Source organism: Glycine max, chromosome 5 (genome assembly GCF_000004515.6).
Source record: "Glycine max cultivar Williams 82 chromosome 5, Glycine_max_v4.0, whole genome shotgun sequence".
Classification (NCBI taxonomy): domain Eukaryota; kingdom Viridiplantae; phylum Streptophyta; class Magnoliopsida; order Fabales; family Fabaceae; genus Glycine; species Glycine max.
This window is the reverse complement of record NC_038241.2, coordinates 47,990-69,764: the sequence shown is the minus strand read 5'-3', so window position 1 is coordinate 69,764 and position 21,775 is coordinate 47,990. Positions and strand designations below refer to the sequence as shown.

At 37.7% G+C, this 21,775-nt stretch overlaps 1 protein-coding gene across 1 annotated transcript in view; it reads right to left on the bottom strand.

Moving 5' to 3' along the window:
* Positions 1–2,970: 2,970 nt before the first annotated feature.
* The window catches only part of LOC100784946 (katanin p80 WD40 repeat-containing subunit B1 homolog KTN80.4), a 28,401-nt gene continuing 9,596 nt past the window's right edge, over positions 2,971–21,775 (bottom strand). The window contains exons 14-19 of the mRNA XM_003525641.5: positions 7,497–7,622; positions 6,350–6,424; positions 6,081–6,193; positions 4,011–4,127; positions 3,860–3,928; positions 2,971–3,589 (exon numbers count right to left, since the gene is read on the bottom strand). Of these exons, the coding sequence (XP_003525689.2) occupies positions 3,526–3,589; positions 3,860–3,928; positions 4,011–4,127; positions 6,081–6,193; positions 6,350–6,424; positions 7,497–7,622 (564 nt within the window). The 3' untranslated portion in view covers positions 2,971–3,525. The remainder of the gene's footprint in view (positions 3,590–3,859; positions 3,929–4,010; positions 4,128–6,080; positions 6,194–6,349; positions 6,425–7,496; positions 7,623–21,775) is intronic.

Sequence of the window (21,775 nt, the reverse complement as noted above, 5' to 3'; positions counted from 1 at the left end):
TTTTGAATCTCGTTTCCCTCCACCCCACCAAAATGAGTTCATCATTTCTTGCAACTCATCACAAAAAGAATGAGGAAGCTGATAAATACCCATCCAGTAAGTTGGCACTGCTCAAACAACAACACTTTCCTATCAGCCATGGATAGAGTCTTACCCTTCCAATAACTCAGCCGCTTCCACACCCTATCCCTAATAAAATTAAAAATAACTTTTTTACTTCTCCCCACCAACGCAGGAAAACCCAAGTATCTTCCACCGCCAAAACTCTCCATAACTCCAACGTGGCAATCAACGTAGGTTAACGGTCAACGTCTAAATCGGGTTTCCTGAACCAATTTTGTAGGGATTTATAAAATTGAAAGATCAAATTTGTGAATTAAATTATAGGAAGACCAAATTTAAAATTGGAGATAAACGGGGACAAAAATGCAATTTTACCTAATATTATATTACTCTAAAATATGTTATTTGATCGAGATTCCTGATGGTACAATACATTTTAGCTTTATACATATCTTACAGGGTGGACTTGGGTACATCTGATTATTTTGCAATTGATATCCTCCTCAATTGTCTAACTGTCTTGAGCTCGGAGTAAGTTCGAATACCAAACTTCATGTAACAAAGTAGAGATGCTTTGTCTTGTTAGTTATTTTGGAAAAGCAATTGTGATTGACCTTTTCCTGAATGGGGGCAGATATCTTGGAATCCAACAAATTGTTTTCGGTGGTCGCCGCATGGGTGATTGGGAAGGGAAGAGGGGATGACAAGCCCTGAGTATGGTTACAAATACTTCAAGATTTAAACTGGGACTGGTTGCAGCTGATTTCATTTCATGCATTGTACTTTCCATTTGGTTCAGAAAGGGTTGTAACACCTGTGCATACGGAAAGGTAAACTTTATGGGCGAGTTTAACTTTAGGGTCATTCCTTTTATTTGGTATTGTTGTCATTTGGAGAAAAAATTTTGTAGGAAGGAATAAAAATTGCATAAATAAAAACAGAACCCAATAAATCGAAAACAGTAAATGGCAAGATTATAAAGGACTTGAATGTGGTTGAAAACAGTAAATGGCAAGATTATAAAGGACTTGAATGTGGTTGAAAACATACATATTGTTCATTAACTTGGTCATTATATTGCGACGTGAGTGGTGTCGCAAAGATTTGTATAAGTATTTCAACAAAAAAAAAAAAAATCACTTTGCCGTTGCCGTTTCATAATTTTTTAGCCTTAACGATGGAAATTACAAGTGTTGACAATTGCTTAAAATTGACCACCTACGATGTAATTGTCTGGATACGTGTCCTCTTGACAACCACTTGAGACTGTTTGTCAGAATGATGTTAGATTATTCCCATATGTTCGTGATTAGAATGAATTGATTTTAAAAGAAAAAATCATCTAATCCTATCATTTTGCTCTTTTTTAAAAAAAATATTAATTATTCAATAGATTTTGTTTAAAACATTAATCCAATATCATCTAATTTAATTTAAAACGGTTTAAATTGGATCAATTTTTTATATTTTAATCTTACTTTTATTTCTTCCAGATAATATTAATAAATGATAACATATATAATAAATATAAAAATAATAATTTTAAATATCAAATATTTTAAATATATAATTTTTTAAATGTATATCATAAACAGAATATATATAGTATATCAAAACTACACAACTTCAAATTTTATTTATGCATCTTAACTCAAACAATCAATAAAAATTTATCTTTAAATATTTTTTCATAAATAAATATATGCTATAATTTTATAAATATATAAGAAATAAAAATCAAAATATAAGTGGTATGATTTAATTATGGATAAAAATATATGCTTATATACAAATTCAATTTGGATTGGACCGGATCAATTTTACAAATCAAATTCAAAATATGTTCAATTAAAAATTAATCTATTTTTCAAATTTTATATCTGCTCAATTTTTTTTTCAAATCTCATTGGATAAATCAATTTATGAATGCTCCTAAATTGTAAAATTTCATGTTTTTGAGCGTTTTTTACATTTCAGACTTTTAGCGACTTCCATATTCAAAGAGTCTCCTCAAATATTTCCATACTATTTTTCTTTTGGTTTGAACGCCTAAAGTTGAGGTTTGCCTACATAAGATTTTTCGAGGATTAAATATTACTTTTAATCCATTATATTTTAGTATTTTTCATTTTGATACATTAAACTTAAAAATTCTCATTTTAATACATTATTAACAATTTCATTTTCATCTTTTATTTTTTTTTAAATTTTAGTTTGATCATTTATTTTATTTTTAAAAAAAACCTTAGTACTCCGAGGTTTTAAATTTTGACGAAACATGAAATATAAGTAAAATAATTACTTAAAAATAATAACGGCTAAAATAGTTATTTCAAAATTTAAAATACACAGAACATTAACATTTTTAATGAAAAACAATAAAAAAATAATCAAAATAAAACTTTTAAAAACATAAAAAAGACTAAAATAAAACTTTCAAAACTTTGATTACCAAAGTGAAAAAAAAAATACTTAAACATTACGAACCTAAAGTGACATTTGATCTTTTTGGAGTACTACCTTCGTTATCCAGTTCCCACCTTAGTCTGGATACATGTAGTCTCGAAAGCCTTTTTTGACAAATCCTCTCTACACATGGAAATAGAGTAACTTTCTACTATCATGTCTCAACAATTAGAAACACTTGGGCTATTTTCTCTTATGAAGAATCACACTCAAGTGTCTAGAAGATTAGTCTGAATAAGTTTAGACTGAAAGCCCGTTTTATAAATAACCCAAAGCATGGGAATTCTAAACAATTCATATAGTCCATAAATATATCAGATCACTCTTATCAGTTTACTGAGTAACTTGTTGGCTTGGAGCTCATGCTCCAACTTCAAGTACTCGAGTACTCGAGGTTCGAATCTGGCATCCTAATGTTAAAAAAAAAAAAAAATCAGATCATTTGGCAAAGCTGTGATCTCGTTTCTTAGCGCATACATGACACTAATCCATCGTCATAATTCACCAAAAGCATTGAAAGAAAATCATACAAGAATATGCAACAAATAGAAATATGAACGGCGCTACTCACTAAGTATAACGACACTTAAAGAATCATAACAAAAATCATGAAATTTTGAAATAAGATTAGATAGGCAGTAGTATCTTGCGCCGCATATTAGGTTAGTTGTCGAACGGACTGAGATCTTCACATTAAGCAGATGACGACAGGTTATAGTCAGCTGTGCAACCATCAGCAGAGGGACATGTCTCAAGCTTTGGCTTCGAGTATATGTCGGCAGAATTAGCAGCTATCAGTGCCTCCACTAATCAATTGCCTTGAATTTTTAGCAGCAATAGATGTACATACAGGAAAAGGCTTTCATTCGATGCCAAAGGACAATGCATCAAAATATTCGGTGGATTGTATAGAGGTTTAAATCTTTAAAATGCACAAAACCCCCCAAAAATCACCGGCAAAAACTTGAGCAGCAGAAATAATAGAATCAGGAAAGATCACAAAACATCCTGCAAAGCCAGATTCAACTCTTGTGCAGATTTTGCAATTGATCCTCCTCTTCTACAGGAAGAGACAACAAATAATGAGAAATTAGCACAAGAAATTTTAAATCACCCTAATAATAAGTCAACTCACTGACCCTCAGTTACTTGAAAGTATTCATGCTTTTTGAGCTTTCAAAATACTAATGTTTCTACGTTTCTTCAGAGAATTTCTAGCTAAATATTTGAAACTATTTACAACTAGTCCACTACTAGCATTGTCAAAACCTGCTTAAATAAAAGGATTTTTTCTTTCAGAAAAGCCAAATAAATAAACTTGAACTGATACCTTGAGAGAGAAGGTAAAAAACGTTTGACTTTTTCAAGCTCTGTGAAGCAGAGGTTGCAACGCTCTAGCCTGAACCTCATAAAAAAACAAAAGATGAATGAGTATATATGCAACACACACACACACACAAAAAGCCCTGAGGAGTTAACACCTGTTCTCTGCCTCGATATCGACACCAACAGGTTGTGTAGCTGATACAGTTGAATAGATTACTGAACCAAATATTCTGACCAGTTTCAATAGCATTTCCAAGGATATTCCAAGATGTCTACAGATATATAAATATCAAAATTGTCAACACGACTAAATCTATAAAATTGTAATTTTTTTATAAAAATACACCAAAATTCTTCATGTTCTATGTGGATATAATTACAAGTCACAACACTGATTAAAACTCTGTAACTGGAAAAAATTAAGTAGAGTCTTGACAGCTGATCTAAACAGGAAAGCCAAGACACATTACAAGTGATTACACGCAGAATTTATTAGAAAAATAATCATATATTATTGAAGCTGAGACATATAACATGCAATAAAGAGCCAAAGTGCTTGTAGCTCAATTGACACCAGCTCACAACTACAAGATAAGAACTTGTACTTCCCCCACCCTCACAAAGGTTAAGTTATTTGGTAGGTCTTTATAATTTGTTGAATTTTCAGGGTAGATTCCAATATTTTTAAAGTTAACAGAGCCCTTGTATTTCTATCAATTTTTAAATAGGTTGTACTTGCTGGCAGTCATTAACTTTTGCTAAATCATAAACACCTATTTTACAAACACAGATAAAGTCTAAAGATTCATTAACTTGGGCTACACTGCTACGAGTGTCAAATAAAATACCAATGGTTATCTAAGTTTTCAAAGAAGTCTTTATAATTTAGCAAAACTTAAATTGTTAAATAGGTAAATAAGGACTTATGGAAAAAACAAATAGAAGTACAGGGATTCTGTTAAAAAAAATTCAAATTATAGGGAATTCATTTAAAAATTTAGCAAGACTAAGGATAAAGGATCTACTAATTAATTTATCCCAGGAAAAAGAAAAAGACAATAGACAAGATCCTTGAAAGAAATAACAAGTTAATAACTATTAAAATCCAGCAGTTCCTTCACCTTGCGTTTGACTCCTTCAAATAGAAGAATTCAGTTTCCCAACCAGGTTCCTAAACAGAACTAGGGTGCTTACAAGAAAAGTGAATAAATAATGCCTCAGCCTGTCATGTATGTCACTCATCAATTGTATTCTGAAACAAACATTAACAACAAACTTGTACTTGCCTGAGAATAGAGTTTTAACATATCACAGAATTAAGGGACTGTTTGGTTTGAGAAAAGATCTATTTCACTTATTACAAATACCACCATGCTTGCATTTTGTTTCCTATTTTCAAAAATTGTATAGGAAACAGTGAAAATAGAAAACAATAAAAAAAGTTAATGATTACTATTTTCTATACAACATTTGCAAACAGGAAACAAAGTATAAACAAGGTGGCATTCTCATAATTAAAATCAAAATAGAAAATGTTTTCTTAAATTAAGCAGCCCCTAAATTACCGACTTATTATCATGTAAGGATCAGTTGAAGTTTAAATTAATGATTACTGATCAGTGTCACTCTCCTTGGCTCCCTATCGCTTTTCTCCTTGGATAAATTCCTTCCTCTTTCTCTCTCCACAAAATATGAAAAACTCATAATTAATAGTTACTGCATAATACCGTTAAAAGTATCCTTTAAGCTGCTGGTCCAATGCACACAAATTGAGGGAAATTATATTTAATAAAACATCAAACTGAGTGAATCATCACTTTTATGATTCACCCCTTTCCCTTAAATCCCTAAAATGACTCCTCATTCTTGCTGTTGGGAATACCTTCTACACTGGTTAGTATTCATATATTGAGAGAAAATGATATCCAATGAAATTAAGACAAGGTTAATTATGGCCCTAATTACCCACACATTGGATTATTCTAACACCATTTTGCTCCAAAAATGGTCTTCCCCCTCATTCCCACAGAAATCTGGTTATTATTGCAACTGTTATAATAGTGCTGGTGACACTGAACACATGAAAGAAACATTTAACAAACCATGTAACTATCATTTTATTCTTCCTCTTCTCAATTTTGACAATATTTTATGCCCTCGGTTATGCATTTGTCCAGCACAATGCATTTAAAATGCTGCCTTGTATCAGAAGAGATATCACTCACCTTTCCATTTCACTTTGTAGAAGATCGGTTAGAAGTGGCAGAAGACCAGCACATATCTCAAGTGTAATGATATCAATTTTTTCCATTATAATGCTAACAACATCAGCAATCACCTAGAATAAATACAAATAAGACATGAGTATTATAGGAATTTAACATTTGCGAGAAAAAAAATGCATAGTATGTCATCAATACCATAACAAGGACACAAAATAATACTGAGATGCTGTAATGACAAAAAAAAAAAAAAGCAAACTCAAGATTCTCACAGCATGATCATCCATCTTGGCCATTATGCCAATGACCTCCTTAACATCATTTCTTTCCCAACATCTGAAGACCATCTGCAATATAATGCTTTAAAAGTTCAGCAAATGTACAATTGTAAGTAGGTCTGGTTCAGTTACAAAAATTCTATTTTAGTCTATAGAAATCGTAAATGTTTATTGAAGGGTGTTTTTTCTTTTTATATAAAAACCAATGTTCTCATTTTGCTTGTGCAGGAAAATTTCTCTGGGTCAGGCTGTGGATCCGTCAAATTGGTTTTAAGAAAAATTCAACTCGCCCTAAGAAAAAAAGCTTGCTTCAAACTTCAGAATGGTTAAGTTGGTTGTAGTGATTTGGCATATCTACAATTATAGAGGATTGAAAGAATTTTCTGGTATAAATATTTGCTATTTCCTATTTTTATGGGATAATTCTGGTATAAATATTTGTTATTTCCTCCTTTTATGGGATAAAATGGTCTTAGCTTCTCTGTGGTGCTTGGTGAATAGCTTTCTAAGAGGGGTTCTTCATTTCATATACAAAGTTATTAGCAAGCATTGTCAAGTAGATATGTTTTTTTCTTGTGCGCTCGAGGTTATGTTTGTGGTAGACTCGAAACTCTATAGGATGGTATCGTAAGAAATCAAATATAGAAAATGTCTCATAATATCATCATTGCATCATGGAATATTTTAGAGTATCTAGAATGATTTCTTAGGGGTGCTTTCCACACTTCAATATTTCATGATCAGTTTCCTCAATTAATTAGGATTACGAGTGTAGTATTAGTATAAATAAGGATTACAGAATTAGTATAAACACCATGTATGTATATTATATTATATTATTGGGAGTTTGTTCTCTCTTTTTCTCTTTCCCCACCTAAATCCTTATAATTTCAACAGATATATTATCATCTGATCATGAACTTCTCTCCTCTTCTAGAGTATTTTCTTTTCTCTATTCTAAGAGAAGAAAAAGATGCCGAAGCACATCGTGTTCATCCAAGTTACCTTCCTACAATCCTGACCTGTTGACATTTAATAGCATTCAAAGACCCTTGCTCGTTATCATATAACAGATAGCCGATACACAAATCAAAATAAATTCAAAGAACTCAGTGAAAACTATTAATAAAATCATCAATACCTGTAACTTAGCTGAACGAGCCAGCATTGAACTGAGAAATTCATCATGCTGTTCCATCACATCGGCAATGGAATCTTCATCGGTAGCAGAAATTGTAGCCTTTTCAGTTGATATAGAATGTGCTCTCTGTTTAACTTTGAGGAATAAGGAAATTACATCCTCCAAGAAAAAGAAAACAGGGAAAAGGACACAAAAGACAAAAGCAAACAACTATGTCTCCTCAATACAATTAAATCAAACATTAATAGTGTGTTTGATTTAGAGGATGGAAATAGAAGAATTTTTTTTGAATTAAAGTGAAATGTAAAAGGTGTGGGTCTCACTAAAAAAGTACAAAATTTGTTCCCAATATTACTTCCATCTTTCCTTCCCAACACACTCTGAGGAAGTGTTTGGAAGGAGGATTCTTTTAAATTTCTCAAGAATCTTAGGTTGTGAATGTTAAATTCCCATGTTCGATATGACAATTTTAAAAATCATTCCCAAGAATTTAGCATTCCCAGGAATCATTTTTTAACTATGTTTCCCAGTAAAAATTTCCTATGGGAGGGGTGGGAGTCCAAGATTCCCATGAAGGGCGGAAGTTTTATGTAATGTAAAAACACAATTATTTCATTCAATTCCAGTAATATTTTAGACATTCCCAGGAAATATGATTCCTAGGAAACATGATTCCCAAGAATGAAAAAAGATTTAATACACCAAACACCCCCTAAGTTGCTTCTAAATATACGAACTCTCCAAGTTCAACACAACTGTCTTAACTCATTAAGACGTTGCATATATTTTGCTGATAGAAATGTGCACAATTAAACTATTTTTCAATAGAAATCCTTTATATCATAAGAAAATTCATTAAGAGAACAAAAGTACAAAGGAGGCTATATCCTCCCTGATCAACCAAAACAGAAAAAGTTAAAATAAAGAGTATAAAACAGCATATCCAGCTATCTCTTAACCATATATAAACTGTACTCATCTAGTGTTCTTAATCATAAACAGCACCCATTTAGTCTTAATGGTAATGTATTGATGTATAAGCAAGGTAAAAGACACATTCTCTCTCTGTGATTCTCTTAAAAATTAATTTCAATAAGACAATAACAGCCAGGAAAGAAAAACAAGGCCAATGGAACACATAATCTGGTGGTCATAAGTGTCTGATGAGTGATGAGGCCACATCAGGTTTGAGATGAAGAATATCTCACAGCTTATGTATCAGGTTACATGATGTCCAGGCGATATGCTACTTTCTTCAAGCCAGGCAAAGCAGCATGCAGTTGAGACCAAAGCATCTTTAAGACTAAGGTTATTAAACTCCATGGGTTTAAAATTTTAGAGAAATGCTAGCAACAAACTCTTTTCTATTAGTTGAAATTTATTAGAAACAAGATCATAGGCCCTGTGTAAATGCACGGTTATTAACAAAATCAACAGGAAGAGAAAGAGCAAAAGGAGTGACAGAGTAGAAAGTGAAAAAAATAAAAATAAAGCATCAATTACTGTCCAGTCGACATGTGGCGACGGCTGGACAGATTTAATATATCCATTGATTACAAAATTTTGTAGGTTTCACTTAATGAGCCCCACTAATGAGATTGTAGTTTTCACTAGGTTTTAACCAATAATAAAGAGTATGTTAGAAGGAGTGAGTTACAGAGTATGTTACTAGCACTCCTCAAAATTTTTAGTAAACTTATAAAGGAGAATAATCTCCACTTGTATACAATTTTACTGTTTACATACTTTAAAAAAAAATCCTATACTAGAGTCCAAGAATTGATGGGTAACCCTTTAGTTGCTGGAACTGATGTTTGGTTGACTTGTAAGCAAGTGCCCATGTGCCAATCAAGTGAATTGCCAGCACGTGACAACTATATATAAAATTACACTACGAGTGTGTTTGGATAGATAATTTTAACTGAGGAAAGTAATTTATTAGAGAATTTAAATTTCTTTAATCTAAAATTCATTGTTTGGATTTTTTTATGAAGAATTTAAATTTTTAGAACTTTAAAACAGAATTTTAAACAACTAAAAATGAGGAATTTAAATTTTCTTCTAAAAGATGAGAAATTGAAATTCTCTTCTTGATAGAAGAACCTTCCAAAACGTTTGTGTATTTCCTTTATAACCTTCATCTTCTCTTCCACCTGAAAGTTTCCGAAATCTCGTTCTAGAACTCACAACTCTTCTCTCACGCTGATGATCCTCTTCAAAAAACACCATCTAAGCTCGCGGAGTGTCGACCGAGTGCAGGCGTAGGGGGACACGTAGAACTACTCCCGCCAGTCATGGGAACAGTCGTCGATGCCTATCACGCGGTGGAGGTGCTTGCCGATGCGGAGGGGTCTGGGCCATACCTTGCACCGTTGACTGAATGTTGTGGTCGGGTATAGTGTTGTATGCCGTCGTGTTCCGGTTCCCCTACGACTCTCCATGCCGCATCAATATTCTTCTCTTTGGAAGCACACCAACCATATATTCTCTTCTCTTTGCATTCATTTTCTTTCACACTCACAATTTTGATTTTTTTTATCTAAACACAATTTTGAAAATAAATGAATTTCAATAGAAGTATTTGAAATTCTTAGAATTTAAAATTTCTCAGAATTTTAAATTCCCTCATCCAAACACACTCTACGGGAATTTCATAGTTTACATAACCAGTTATATAAATTACTTTTGTAAAAAGGCCACCTATAAAATTTTTAACTAAACAGATCCAACCATAAATAATAAAAGGATAAAATTATTATAAGAGTCTAAGAGAATTCAGAAATCTAAAGAAAGGTGAAACTGTTGATTATATTCAACCCAAAGAGAAACTGAGTACAATACAGTTTATATAGCAGTTACATTACTGTAACTGTCAACTAACTGTCTAACTAATACCATCCAACTATAGTTTTTTTTTTTTGAAAGGCCACAAAATATTATATATATATAATTTCAAAGAAACAAAGCAGCACCAGAGGTACTGCTGGTGGTTGATACATCTTAAGACATAGGAAAAAAGCCCATCAAAACAAAACTGAGAAAACTCAGATACACCCTTCCCAAACATAACTAAAGAAATACATTAGCCAAAGTATCGCACTATATTGGACGACCAATAGTTAAAGGAGTCATTAAAGTGCCCGTCTCTGGTTTTCAACCAAGACCACAACAGGAAAAGGGAATCTTCCATCACTTTTGTAGGATCGAAACTCTTGCCTTGGAAGACCAAAGAATTCCTATGCTGCCATATTGTGGAAGTTAAAGCAATCCACCAACAACGTCGGCGAGTTTGGTTAATGGCAGATCCAAAACCATCACAGAATTGAATGAAATGATCTGCTGGGGATGCTGCTAAGGGGCCAGCCAACTTAATCCAACTCATAGACTCCCACCATAAAACAGTAGTGACTTTACAATGGAAAAACAGGTGACCAGCCTCCTCTTGATGAGATCTACATAAAGGGCATGTTTGATCTTGGATGGATATATTTCTTTTTAAGAGATTGTATCTAGTGGGTAACCTGTTTTTTAAAATTCTCCAAGCGAAAACTGCAGCTCTAGGGGGAATGTTAAGTCTCCAAAACAAGTTGTAGATATTTGGCTGAGGAATATCTCTATTAACAGAGATTAGCAGTCTGTAGGCTGACTTAGAAGAGTAAATCCCCGAAGGATCTGCTGACCAACGCAAGGAATCCTTCACATGAGGTTGGATCTGGACATTACTGATCAGCTCCATAAATGTCACAGCTTCTGTATGTTCATGATCAAAGAGGTTTCTTCTCCATTTTAAGTCCCATCGCCAAGTACCGTGGGATAAGCTACCCATATCACAAATCTTACTATTCTGCTGTCTACTGATGAGGAACATCTGGTTAAACTGCTGATCCAGGTTAGAACCAGTCCCCAACCATTTGTCCTTCCAGAAGTTAATTAAACTCCCATCCCCTACCTTCCATTCCATGTGCTGGGTAATAGGGCTAAAATCAGGCTGCTTAACTAACTTTCTGAGGTCCTTCCACCATTGAGAATGCCAAGCCCTGTCTCTGCCATTGATTAGATCTGTCCAGCCCCCGTACTTGGATGATAAAGTTCGAACCCAAAGCTGATCTTGGTTAGAAGATAAATCCCAAATCCATCTTCCCAACAAGGCTGCATTGAATCTATTAATGTCCTTGATCCCAAGGCCTCCAAACTCCTTGGGGAGGCATATAGTGTTCCAATTTACCCATGCTATTTTCTTATGTTCAGAATCCCCCCCCCATAGAAAGTTCCTTTGCAAGGAAATCACTCTTCGGACCACCTTATGAGGAATTTTGAAAAAAGACAGGAGATATATAGGAAGAGCATTGAGGACAGAGTTAATCAAAGAGACCTTCCCAGCCATAGATAGAAATCTCTGATTCCACTTGGACAGCTTTGATTCGAATTTTTTGATGAGAGGTTCCCACACCATCCAGCTAGAATGCTTAGCCCCTAAAGGAATCCCCAGATATAGAAAAGGGGTCTCCATGGTTCTGCAATTAAGGAACCGAGCTGCCTCTTGAACCCAATTGGAGTGAGCCACGAAAATTCCAACACTGCTTTTGGAAAAGTTGATCTTCAGCCCTGATGCCAATTCAAATCCTCTAAGCATTGTCTTCATAACAATTACGTTGTCCCAAGTAGCTTCTCCCACAAAAATGGTATCATCCGCATATTGCAGAATATTTATTGGGACCTTCTGCTTCCCTACCAGGTAGCTGCTATAAAGGCCTTTGTTCAGAGCTGTCCTCATCATACCATTCAAACCCTCAGCCACAATGTTAAAGAGTAACGGGGCTAAAGGGTCCCCTTGCCTCAATCCCCTTGATGGAGCAAATTCTTTTGAGGGGCTGCCATTTATAAGAATGGAAATAGTAGCTGATTGGTTGCAAGCCTTAATCCATCTCCTCCATTTGAGGCAGAATCCCATTCGCTCCATCATATAATCCAAAAAGGACCATGAAACAGTGTCATAGGCCTTTGCAAAATCCACTTTAAACACCAGGGCTGGCTTCTTACTTCTTTTAGCTTCCTCCAGAACTTCATTGAGGATTAAAATTCCATGAAGGATGTGTCTATCCTTTATGAACGCAGTTTGTCTCTCATCAATGAGGGCAGGCATCACTCTCCTTAACCTGTTAGCCAGTAATTTAGCTATGATCTTATACATACACCCAATGAGGGAAATGGGCCTGTAATCATCAAAGGACTGTGGGTGATGTGTTTTTGGAATTAAAGCCAGGAAGGATGCATTACTACCCTTAGGAAAGCTACCATTAGCATGAAACTCATCCACAAACCTCCCAAAATCTGGTTTTAAGACCCCCCAAAACTCCTTAATGAAATTAAAATTGAAACCATCGGGCCCAGGGCATCTATCTCCACAGCAGCTCCATACAGCCTCCTTAATTTCAGGTTCTGAAAAAGGTGCAGTCAAATCCTCCCTTTGAGTTGAATTAATTGTGTTGAATTGGACCCCATCCAAGGTAGGTCTATCCACTTTTTCCTCTGTGAATCTGGCATTAAAGAAATTAACAGCTTCTTGTTTAATCAAGTTTGGTTGCTGGACCCATGTATCTTCAACAAAGATACCTTGAATTGCGTTGTAGTGTCTCCTGAAGTTGATGGATTTGTGAAAAAATGCAGTGTTGCTATCCCCCTCTTTGAGCCATTTAATTCTAGATTTTTGCCTCAGAATTGATTCATGAGCAAGAGAAACCTCCCACAATTCCTGCTGAGTGGATTTCATTGCCTTGACTTCATCAACCCCCAGAGTTCTGACCTGAGCTATAGAATCAAACTGGTGCAGCTGCTGCTTCAATTGATCCACTTTGTTCTTATGACTATCCCCATACTGAATACTCCAACTTTTTAGACTGGATTTTAGGGTCTTCAGCTTGTTTTTCAAAACGATACTCCCCCAGCCTGATTGCATTTCCCCACTCCACACTTGCTTAACCAGAGCTTTATACTGATTATTTTTCATCCAGCAATCCATGACTCTGAAAGGCCTGGGACCCCAATCCAGCATATCAGTTTTCAAAAGGATTGGACAGTGGTCCGAATAGTCTCTATTAAGCACATGTTGAGAGGAATCAGGCCATTTAGTGAACCACTGAGCAGATACCAGACATCTATCAAGTCTGCTCCTTGCAGAACCATTTGGTCTACACCAAGTGAAAATACTGCCATAGCTTTTAATTTCGTGAAGGTCTGTATCAGCTATCCATTCATTGAAGCCATCCCTGTCATGAACACCCACAAACCTCTGGGAGGAACCAATTCTTTCATCCATACTTCTTATACTATTGAAATCCCCCAGGAAACACCAAGCAGTCTCAGGGTTAGAGGCTTTTAGCTGCTTCAAATGATCCCACAATTCTCTCTTCCCAGCTATATCACACGGAGCATACACATTCACTATGTTCACCAGCGTGTTGTCCTTAGTCCATCTTCCTGTCAACAACAAAAAATTCATACCCTTCACCCTCCTAACTACTTCAAAGGCTAGAGAATTCCACAAGCAAAGTAGACCTCCAGCAGTGTTAATTGAAGGAACAAAATCCCAGGATACATTAGCATCTCCCCAAATAGACTGACAAGCATTCTTAGTAACAGACTCTTTCTTAGTTTCCTGCAAACAGACTAAATCCACCTTATGTTTTATATTGAGCTTACGGATAGCAGCCCACTTCACCCCCCTCCCCAAGCCTCTACAATTATATGATAAGATTATCATTAGCACAACTGTCATGTCCCTTCTCTGCTACCAGGTCAGAATCTCTCTGCTCCATGTCAACCAAGCTTCCCATGAGTTGCTGAAAGTCCTCCCCGCAAGTCAATCCCATTTGGTTTAGGAGATCACATTGTCTCACGAAGGCTGCTTCCTCTTGATTCTTTGACGATGCAGAGTTATTGTGAGTGACTAACTCCTGATGGGCTTTTTTCTTTTTACACCACATTCTTCTGGAATAAACCTGCAAGCCACTAGATAACATCTGCTGTTTCTGGTGGGGGCTATGAGAAACCGTTTGTTGGGCCACAGGAGTGCAAGGCCCATTAAGGTGGTGGGTCTGTTTATCAAAAGATTCAAAAGGTGGGGTGTGAGAACCGTTGATGTGGGAATTATTTTTTAAAATTCGGCCAGGGCTGGGGATATCTCCCTCCTCAAAAGGGCCATCTGAAAATGCTTTGGGGGAAGATGTGGAAACTGTATTGGATAAATGAGGAAGGTTTTGACCTTCGAGTACTGGGTCCGCTACATATTCGTGAATGGTTGCAGGATGTGTTGGCTGGGGAGCTATGGCCAATTCAAAAAGCTTCCTACTTGGGCTAACAACAGAACCCGATGGAGATAAAGTGGTCAAAACCCTGTCAGGTAGGTCATTAACCGCAGGGTCCACGTCGCGCGAACACCCAACGGGCAAAGGTGATGATCGCGCATCCCGGCAGTCCGCGGTAGTGTCGCCGGCAGATATCCCAGCGTCCCTGGGCGGAAATGTTCCCGACGGCCACGAGATGATTGAATCCATGTCGTCGTCTGCTACATCGGAAGGCACTTCTTCAGACGAACTCCATAGGTTCCTCCCATGGCGGGTATCGCCTAACTCCCCTCCGCCGTTTTCTTCAACTATATCAATGCGATGTCTGACTCCGTCAATGAGGACATGCGCAACGTGCTGGATGAGCGGCGGTCGCGGCGTCCTTACCAGGATCCTGGCACGGTCTAGGCGCTGCATGTGTTCCACGTCGTCATCGACGTCAACAAAGTCACCCACTGCGGCCACCATCCTACGCATGAAGTCCGTCTTCCACGCGAGGAGAGGGATACCCCAAACTCGAAGCCAGACAAGTCTGGTTTCGGCCCTCAGTTGAGGAGACCACTTCGTCAAGGAGTAAAACAGAGAGGAGGACTGTTCTTTCTCCTGTCGAATAATATCCGCCGCTTTTTTCTCTGATAGACCAAAGAGAATGGCCATATCATCGCCCATGTAACTAGCCGAAATGCCTGAACCCACATTCCACACCATTTCCTCTTCCAATCTTTCAAAAATCGCTATGTTCTTCAGCCTTCCGACCCAGGCGTTTTGGTATCGAGCCTTATCTTCCACAGATATGGCTAACGAAAACGTGGAGCAGGTGCTAGTGTTGTTACCGAACTGGTTGACTTCCTTTGTCGAAGAATTTGACTTCCTTCCCAGCGCCATCACTGCCTCTGCATATGATTTTGTGGTTGATGTCCCCACTACACCTTTGCGAGAAGCTTCGTCCGTACATGGCGGTCCGTCCTTGCCTATCTTTGCCCCCATAGGCTTCTGTTTAATGTGAACCTTCATCATCTCTCCACGTCCATATTTGGGAGTATTAACATGAAGTTTTACCCCCCGGATGAAGCTATTGTCGAGAGCTTTCTCTACATTTCGCACGTCTGTTACACCTCTGAGACGCACAAAACCATATCTCTTCCCCTCCTTGTTCCTCCGATTGGGGATGAAGACCTCTTTAACTTCCCCCCACTGATTGAAGTGGCTCCATAGCTCCATCTTGGTTACCTCCTCTGAGAAATTGGTGAAATAAAAGGAGGTAATGTCTGCATCATCCCTCCAGTTTCTCCGGTGATACTGCTGCCGACGTCCGTTCCCGCCATGTGTCTGTTTGGCCGCACCTCTATGCTTCCTATGGCTCACAGTTTGCCACTCATATACGTTAGCTCTTGTAGGCGCTTCGTCATACTTAACGAAACGGTCGTTGGCAAGGTTCCTCTCTCTCACAGAATCACTCACTCTCGGTGTTTCCCTCCGATTGGTGTTCTCCCTCACCCTGACTGTCTCTGTCTCACTCACATTCCCTCTCTCTCCCCCTCTGTCTAACCTTCTCTCTCTATCTCTCACTCTCTCTCTCTCTCTCTCTCTCTCTCTACCTCGCATCTCTCTTCACGGCATACCATCCAACTATAGTTAGACTAACAACATGACTAAAAGAAAAGAAAGAGTTACACCGATCCTATACCCCCCGCAAGCTCATGAAGGGTTGGTACTTGGCAGAATGGTTTTCAACCACTATGAGCTTGGACCTATAAGTAGTGAAATTAGCAGGAATAAAGGACTTTGTTAGGATGTCTGCTCTTTGAACAACAGCTGGAACATGAACCACTTGAAGGTGCTTGGCAATAACTTTTTCCCTAACAAAGAATAAATCCAGCTCCATATGTTTGGTATGAGAATGCACCACAGGATTGTGAGCAAGAGCAACTGTGCTCATGTTATCACAGAAGATGATTGGAGTTGCATGAGGAATATGAAGCTCAGACAGAAGGGATTTTATCCATGTGACTTCTGCTGTTTTCAAGGCTAAGCTGCAATATTCAGCTTCTGTACTGGATCGTGCAACTACAGAATGCTTCTTGGACCACCAATACACCAAGTTAGAGCCGAAGAAGACTGCAGCTCCAGAAGTTGATCTTCTGCATCACAGCAAGCATGCAGAGAGAATGGAGGTCCAGAAGAGGGAGGAAGAAAACCAAAACCGAAATTGATGGTGCCCGCTAAGTATCTGAGAATCCTTTTTACTGCTGCCCAATGTTGCTCATTAGGTTCTGACATGAACTGACACTTTGTTGACAGAGAAGCTAATATCAGGTCTAGTGATTGTTGCATACTGCAAAGCACCCACAACAGACCTGTATAGAGAGGGATCTGAGGATTCATACCCTGACTTGGTTAACTTGCACCCACCAACCATTTGAGAGGAGATGGGGTTAGCTTCATCCATCTTAGTACTGATCAACAAATCTTGAATATACTTGGACTGACTTAGAATAAGAGCATCATTGGGTTGAGATCTGACATCAATACCCAGAAAATAATCAAGAGTCCCTAGATCTTTTAGGGAAAACTCAGAATTGAGTTTGGTAACTAGAGATTTAATGGAAATGGGGTTGTTCCTTGACAATAATGTCATCAGCATACACTCACATGTAGATCACAGTGCTGGAATCAGTGTAGACGAACAGTGAAGGGTCACACTTGCTGGACCTGAAATTAAATTGATGTAGAGTAGCCTTAAGTTTATCAAACCAAGCTCCAGGAGCTTGTTTTAAGCCATAAATGTAAATGGCTTTGTGCACTTTGCACACAAGATGCTTGTTGGAATCCTCAAATCCAGGAGGCTGACTCATATAGATATCCTCTTCAAGAGTGCCATTCAAAAAGGCATTGTTGACATCTAACTGTTGAAGACCTCAGTTGAGAGTGATGGCAAGGGATAGGAGGATTCTGACAGTTACTGGTTTGATTACAGGAGAGAATGTCTCATTGTAATCAGAACCAAGTTTCTGATGAAATCCCTTTGCCACAAGTCTGGCTTTATACTTGCTGACAGTCCCATCAAGATTCTCTTTTATCTGAAAGACCTACTTACAGCCAATAGAGGATCTAGAGGGAGGAAGGTCAGTAAGAGGCCAGGTGCCATTGCTCATCAAAGTTTCATATTCAGCCTTCATTGCTGCATACCAAGTGGGATTGGAAAGTGCTGTCTTGGTAGACTTTGGTTCAGAGTGTGCTAATAGAAGAGTAGGATGTAGTCTGGGTTTAACAACACCAGCTTTGGCCCTGGTGCACATAGGACGCACATTAGCAGGTCTGATAGAAGCATCAGGAGGAGCAGTGCCTTGAGGTAAGGATTCTGCAGCAGGAGAAGCAGAAAAAGACTGAGGTTCACCTTGCTGTGAAGGAGAGGAACTACATGATGAAGAGGTGGATAAAGCTGGTGGTACTGCTGCTTGTGGAGCAACAGATGCTGTCTGAGAAGTATTAGCAGAAGAGGCTAGGGAAAAATTCTGATGAGACTGCAGAACAGTTAAGGTGCTTGGATTGGCAGTCCTTGTTGATGAAGGCTGATCAGGTTTACCCATCAAGTGAGGAAAGGGAAACTTGAGTTCATTGAAAACATCATCTTTGGAGACATAGATTCTGCCATCTGCAGCAAGGCACTTGTAGCCTTTATGAGAAAGAGAGTATCCCAAAAATACACACTCTCGAGACCTTGGTTGCAGCTTGTGTTGGTTATAGGGTCTGAGGAGAGGAAAGCATGCACATCCAAAAAATTTAAGAAACTTGTAATCTGGGAGCTTGTGAAACAGCTTTTGAAAGGGACCTTCATTTTGGATTGCTGAAGAGGGAAGTCTGTTTATTAGATAAACACTGGAGGTGACAGCATGATCCCAATATTCAAGAGACATTGAAGCTTGAGACAGCATAGTCAAGGCTGTTTCTACTATGTGTCTGTGCTTTCTCTCTACAACACCATTCTGATGGTGTGTATGAGGGCAAAGAAGCCTGTGCAGAATGCCAAGATCTGCAAGATACTTAGAAAAAGGTATATATTCCCCTCCCCAGTCTGATTAAACAGCTTTAATAGGCAAGTTAAATTGAGTTTTAACCATAGTTTGAAATTGTTTAAAAATACTTGGTGTGTCTGATTTACTTTTCAACAAATATAGCCAAGAAAATTGAGTGTGAGCATCAACAAAGGTCACATAATACCTATAACCTGAGCTAGAAGAAATGGGAGAAGGACCCCACAAGTCATTCTAAATGAGCTCAAAAGGTGAGGAATAAACAGTAAGGGAAGGAGAAGATGGTATATGAGACTCGCCAATGCAACAATGTGAACAAAAATCAGAACCTGTTTTATTGATAATAGGAAGATTACAAAGTTGAGATACAATTTTCATAACACCAGCATTGGGGTGCCCCAATCTGGAATGCCAAATGGCAAAAGAAACATCACTACTAGAAACAGTATTTACATGAGAGGGATTAGTAACCCTATTTACAAAAACCGAAGTAGAATTTGAAGACAAGACATCAGAGACAGGTTCTGAAATGGTATTGACAGTGAAAGGAGGCTTGAGTTGCTGGCTAGCTGACTGAAGTAAATCAGGGAACTGGTAAAGACCATCACAGCCAACCATCCCTTTGAGCAGCACCTCTTTAGAACCCTTTGACCAAACAAAAAGCAGGATGAAACTCAAAAAAGACAGAGTTATCGTTGCAAAGTTGACTCACGCTTATCAAATTTTTAGTTATGGAAGGAACAAAAAGAAGATTATAAAGAACAAGAGGAAATTTAGAATTAAAAAGAGACTTGAAAGATGTTACTCCTGAGGAGTTTATATTCAACCCTTGACCATTACCAGTAGTGATCTGGTCTGGTCCTTCAAAAGGTGTGGTTTGCTGAATATTTTGGGAAACATTGGTGACATGATGAGATGCCCGGGTCGGGATACCAGTTCTGTGAAGGTGCAGGTTGAACACTGGTTAGATGGGCTTGTGGAGGAGGGAATGAAGGCTGAGGATTGTTGGGATATTGGTTTGGGTATGTATTAGAGTACTGGAAACTGGGATTAGAGTTCCACTGTTGATTGGAATTCTGGTTTGTGTATTGTTGAGCCATTGGCTGGGTAGGAACATAATAATCATCAACCTTTTGAGAAATACCACGACCGCCGCCACGAGAGAAATTCCAACCACCTCCACAGCCATTGTTGAGATACCGATTACTGTCATAGTAATTGTTGTAGTTCGAATTAGTATCACGAGCAGAACTGTTTTGAGCCTGAGCAACCTTGACTTGCGGCTCTGCAGTGACAGTATTGTTGGCACTCCCTTGCTAAGAGGAATTGGGGCTAAAATTAGGTTTAGCAGCTTCTGTGAGATTAATTGAAACAAGCAATTTCTTGCGAGACTTGGTCAATCCGAGTTTCATGAGCAAGGAGAGTCTCAACTTCATCAACAGAAAGCAGTTCAAACCTACAACTGATGAGAGCAACGAGAGACTCAAACTCATCCGGTAAACCATCAAGAATTATGTCAACATGTTCACTGCCCGGAAAAAACTCCCCAATAGATGAGAGAGAATCAATTAAGGTTTGAATTCGAAGATATTCAGAAATGGAACAATTATCAAGTGAAATGTTTCGAAGATCATTGCGAAGTTGCTTCTTCTTCGCACAAAAAATAGACTGGAAATGTGAATGAAGCTTATCCCAGAGATGCCAGGAGGACTTACAACTAATGAGTCTAGGAAGAACTTCGCTGGAGGTCATGGACTGAAGCCACGAAGTCTTGTTGTTCCCACAGCAAGAACTCAGACGAAATGTTGCCAGCATTGTGATCAGCGAGCGACGCAAACCACGGTGGAATTTGGGGATTTGCGAGAAGATAATGGAGTCAGTGTCCTTTGATCACATGCTCAACCTGTTGACACTACAGCAGATAGTTGGAATTGGTGAGGTTTTCCAAAATTGAGTGCAAGATATCCTTTGCAGGTGTGAAGGAAGAAGTGGCAGCGACCGGTGTAGGCGTCTCTACATGCACTGGAATCGCGTTCACCAGAATTGCATCATTTACCGAAACTTCATTGTTCCCCGGCAGCAGAGGAGGAGGAGGAGGAGGATTGTAAGAAGCGGAAGCCATGAAGAAAAGCTAAGGATCAAAAAACTAGCGAAGGATCGAAAACCAGCTCTGTGATACTATAAAAGAGTTTAAGAGAATTCAGAAATCTAAAGTGAGGTGAAACTGTTGATTGTATTCAACCCAAAGAGAAACTGAGTACAATACAGTTTATATAGCAGTTACATAACTGTAATGGTCAACTAACTTGAGTTAGTCAGTGACAGCTTTCAAACAGCTGTCCTAACTAACTGCCTAACTAATATCATCCAACTATAGTTACTGACTAACAGCATGACTAAAAGAAAAGAAAGAGTTACACCGAGTAAGTATACCCCTATATATTAGATGTACACTATCCAATAGGAATCAAGAAATGAATCATCCTATTTTTAGGTAAATAATGAGTAATGCTTCCTTTAGTAGTTTCTCAATGTATACTTTATGTGGATGCAATTAGCCAATTATGCAGCTTTGTCTCAATTAATTAAATTGACTGTTAAACTTTGAACTACAGCCTAACGTTTCTACAAAAGAAAAATACACTAATATTTAGATCAAAAGCTTCCACATGTTGCCGAAATTGCAAACATGTAATACCAGCAATAATAGAATATATTGAGGAGATAAGGAAAAAATGCACATCTTAAACATGTTTAGAATTTGTATAATGTTTTATACAAGGAAGAATAAGAATAAGAACAGAAACAGAAATACAAAGGAGTGGTAGGTGAATGAAAGAAGAAAGAAAAGGGAAGCTAAGAGAGTAGTATCCTAAAGAGATCAAGGGACAAGAGAGGTGCA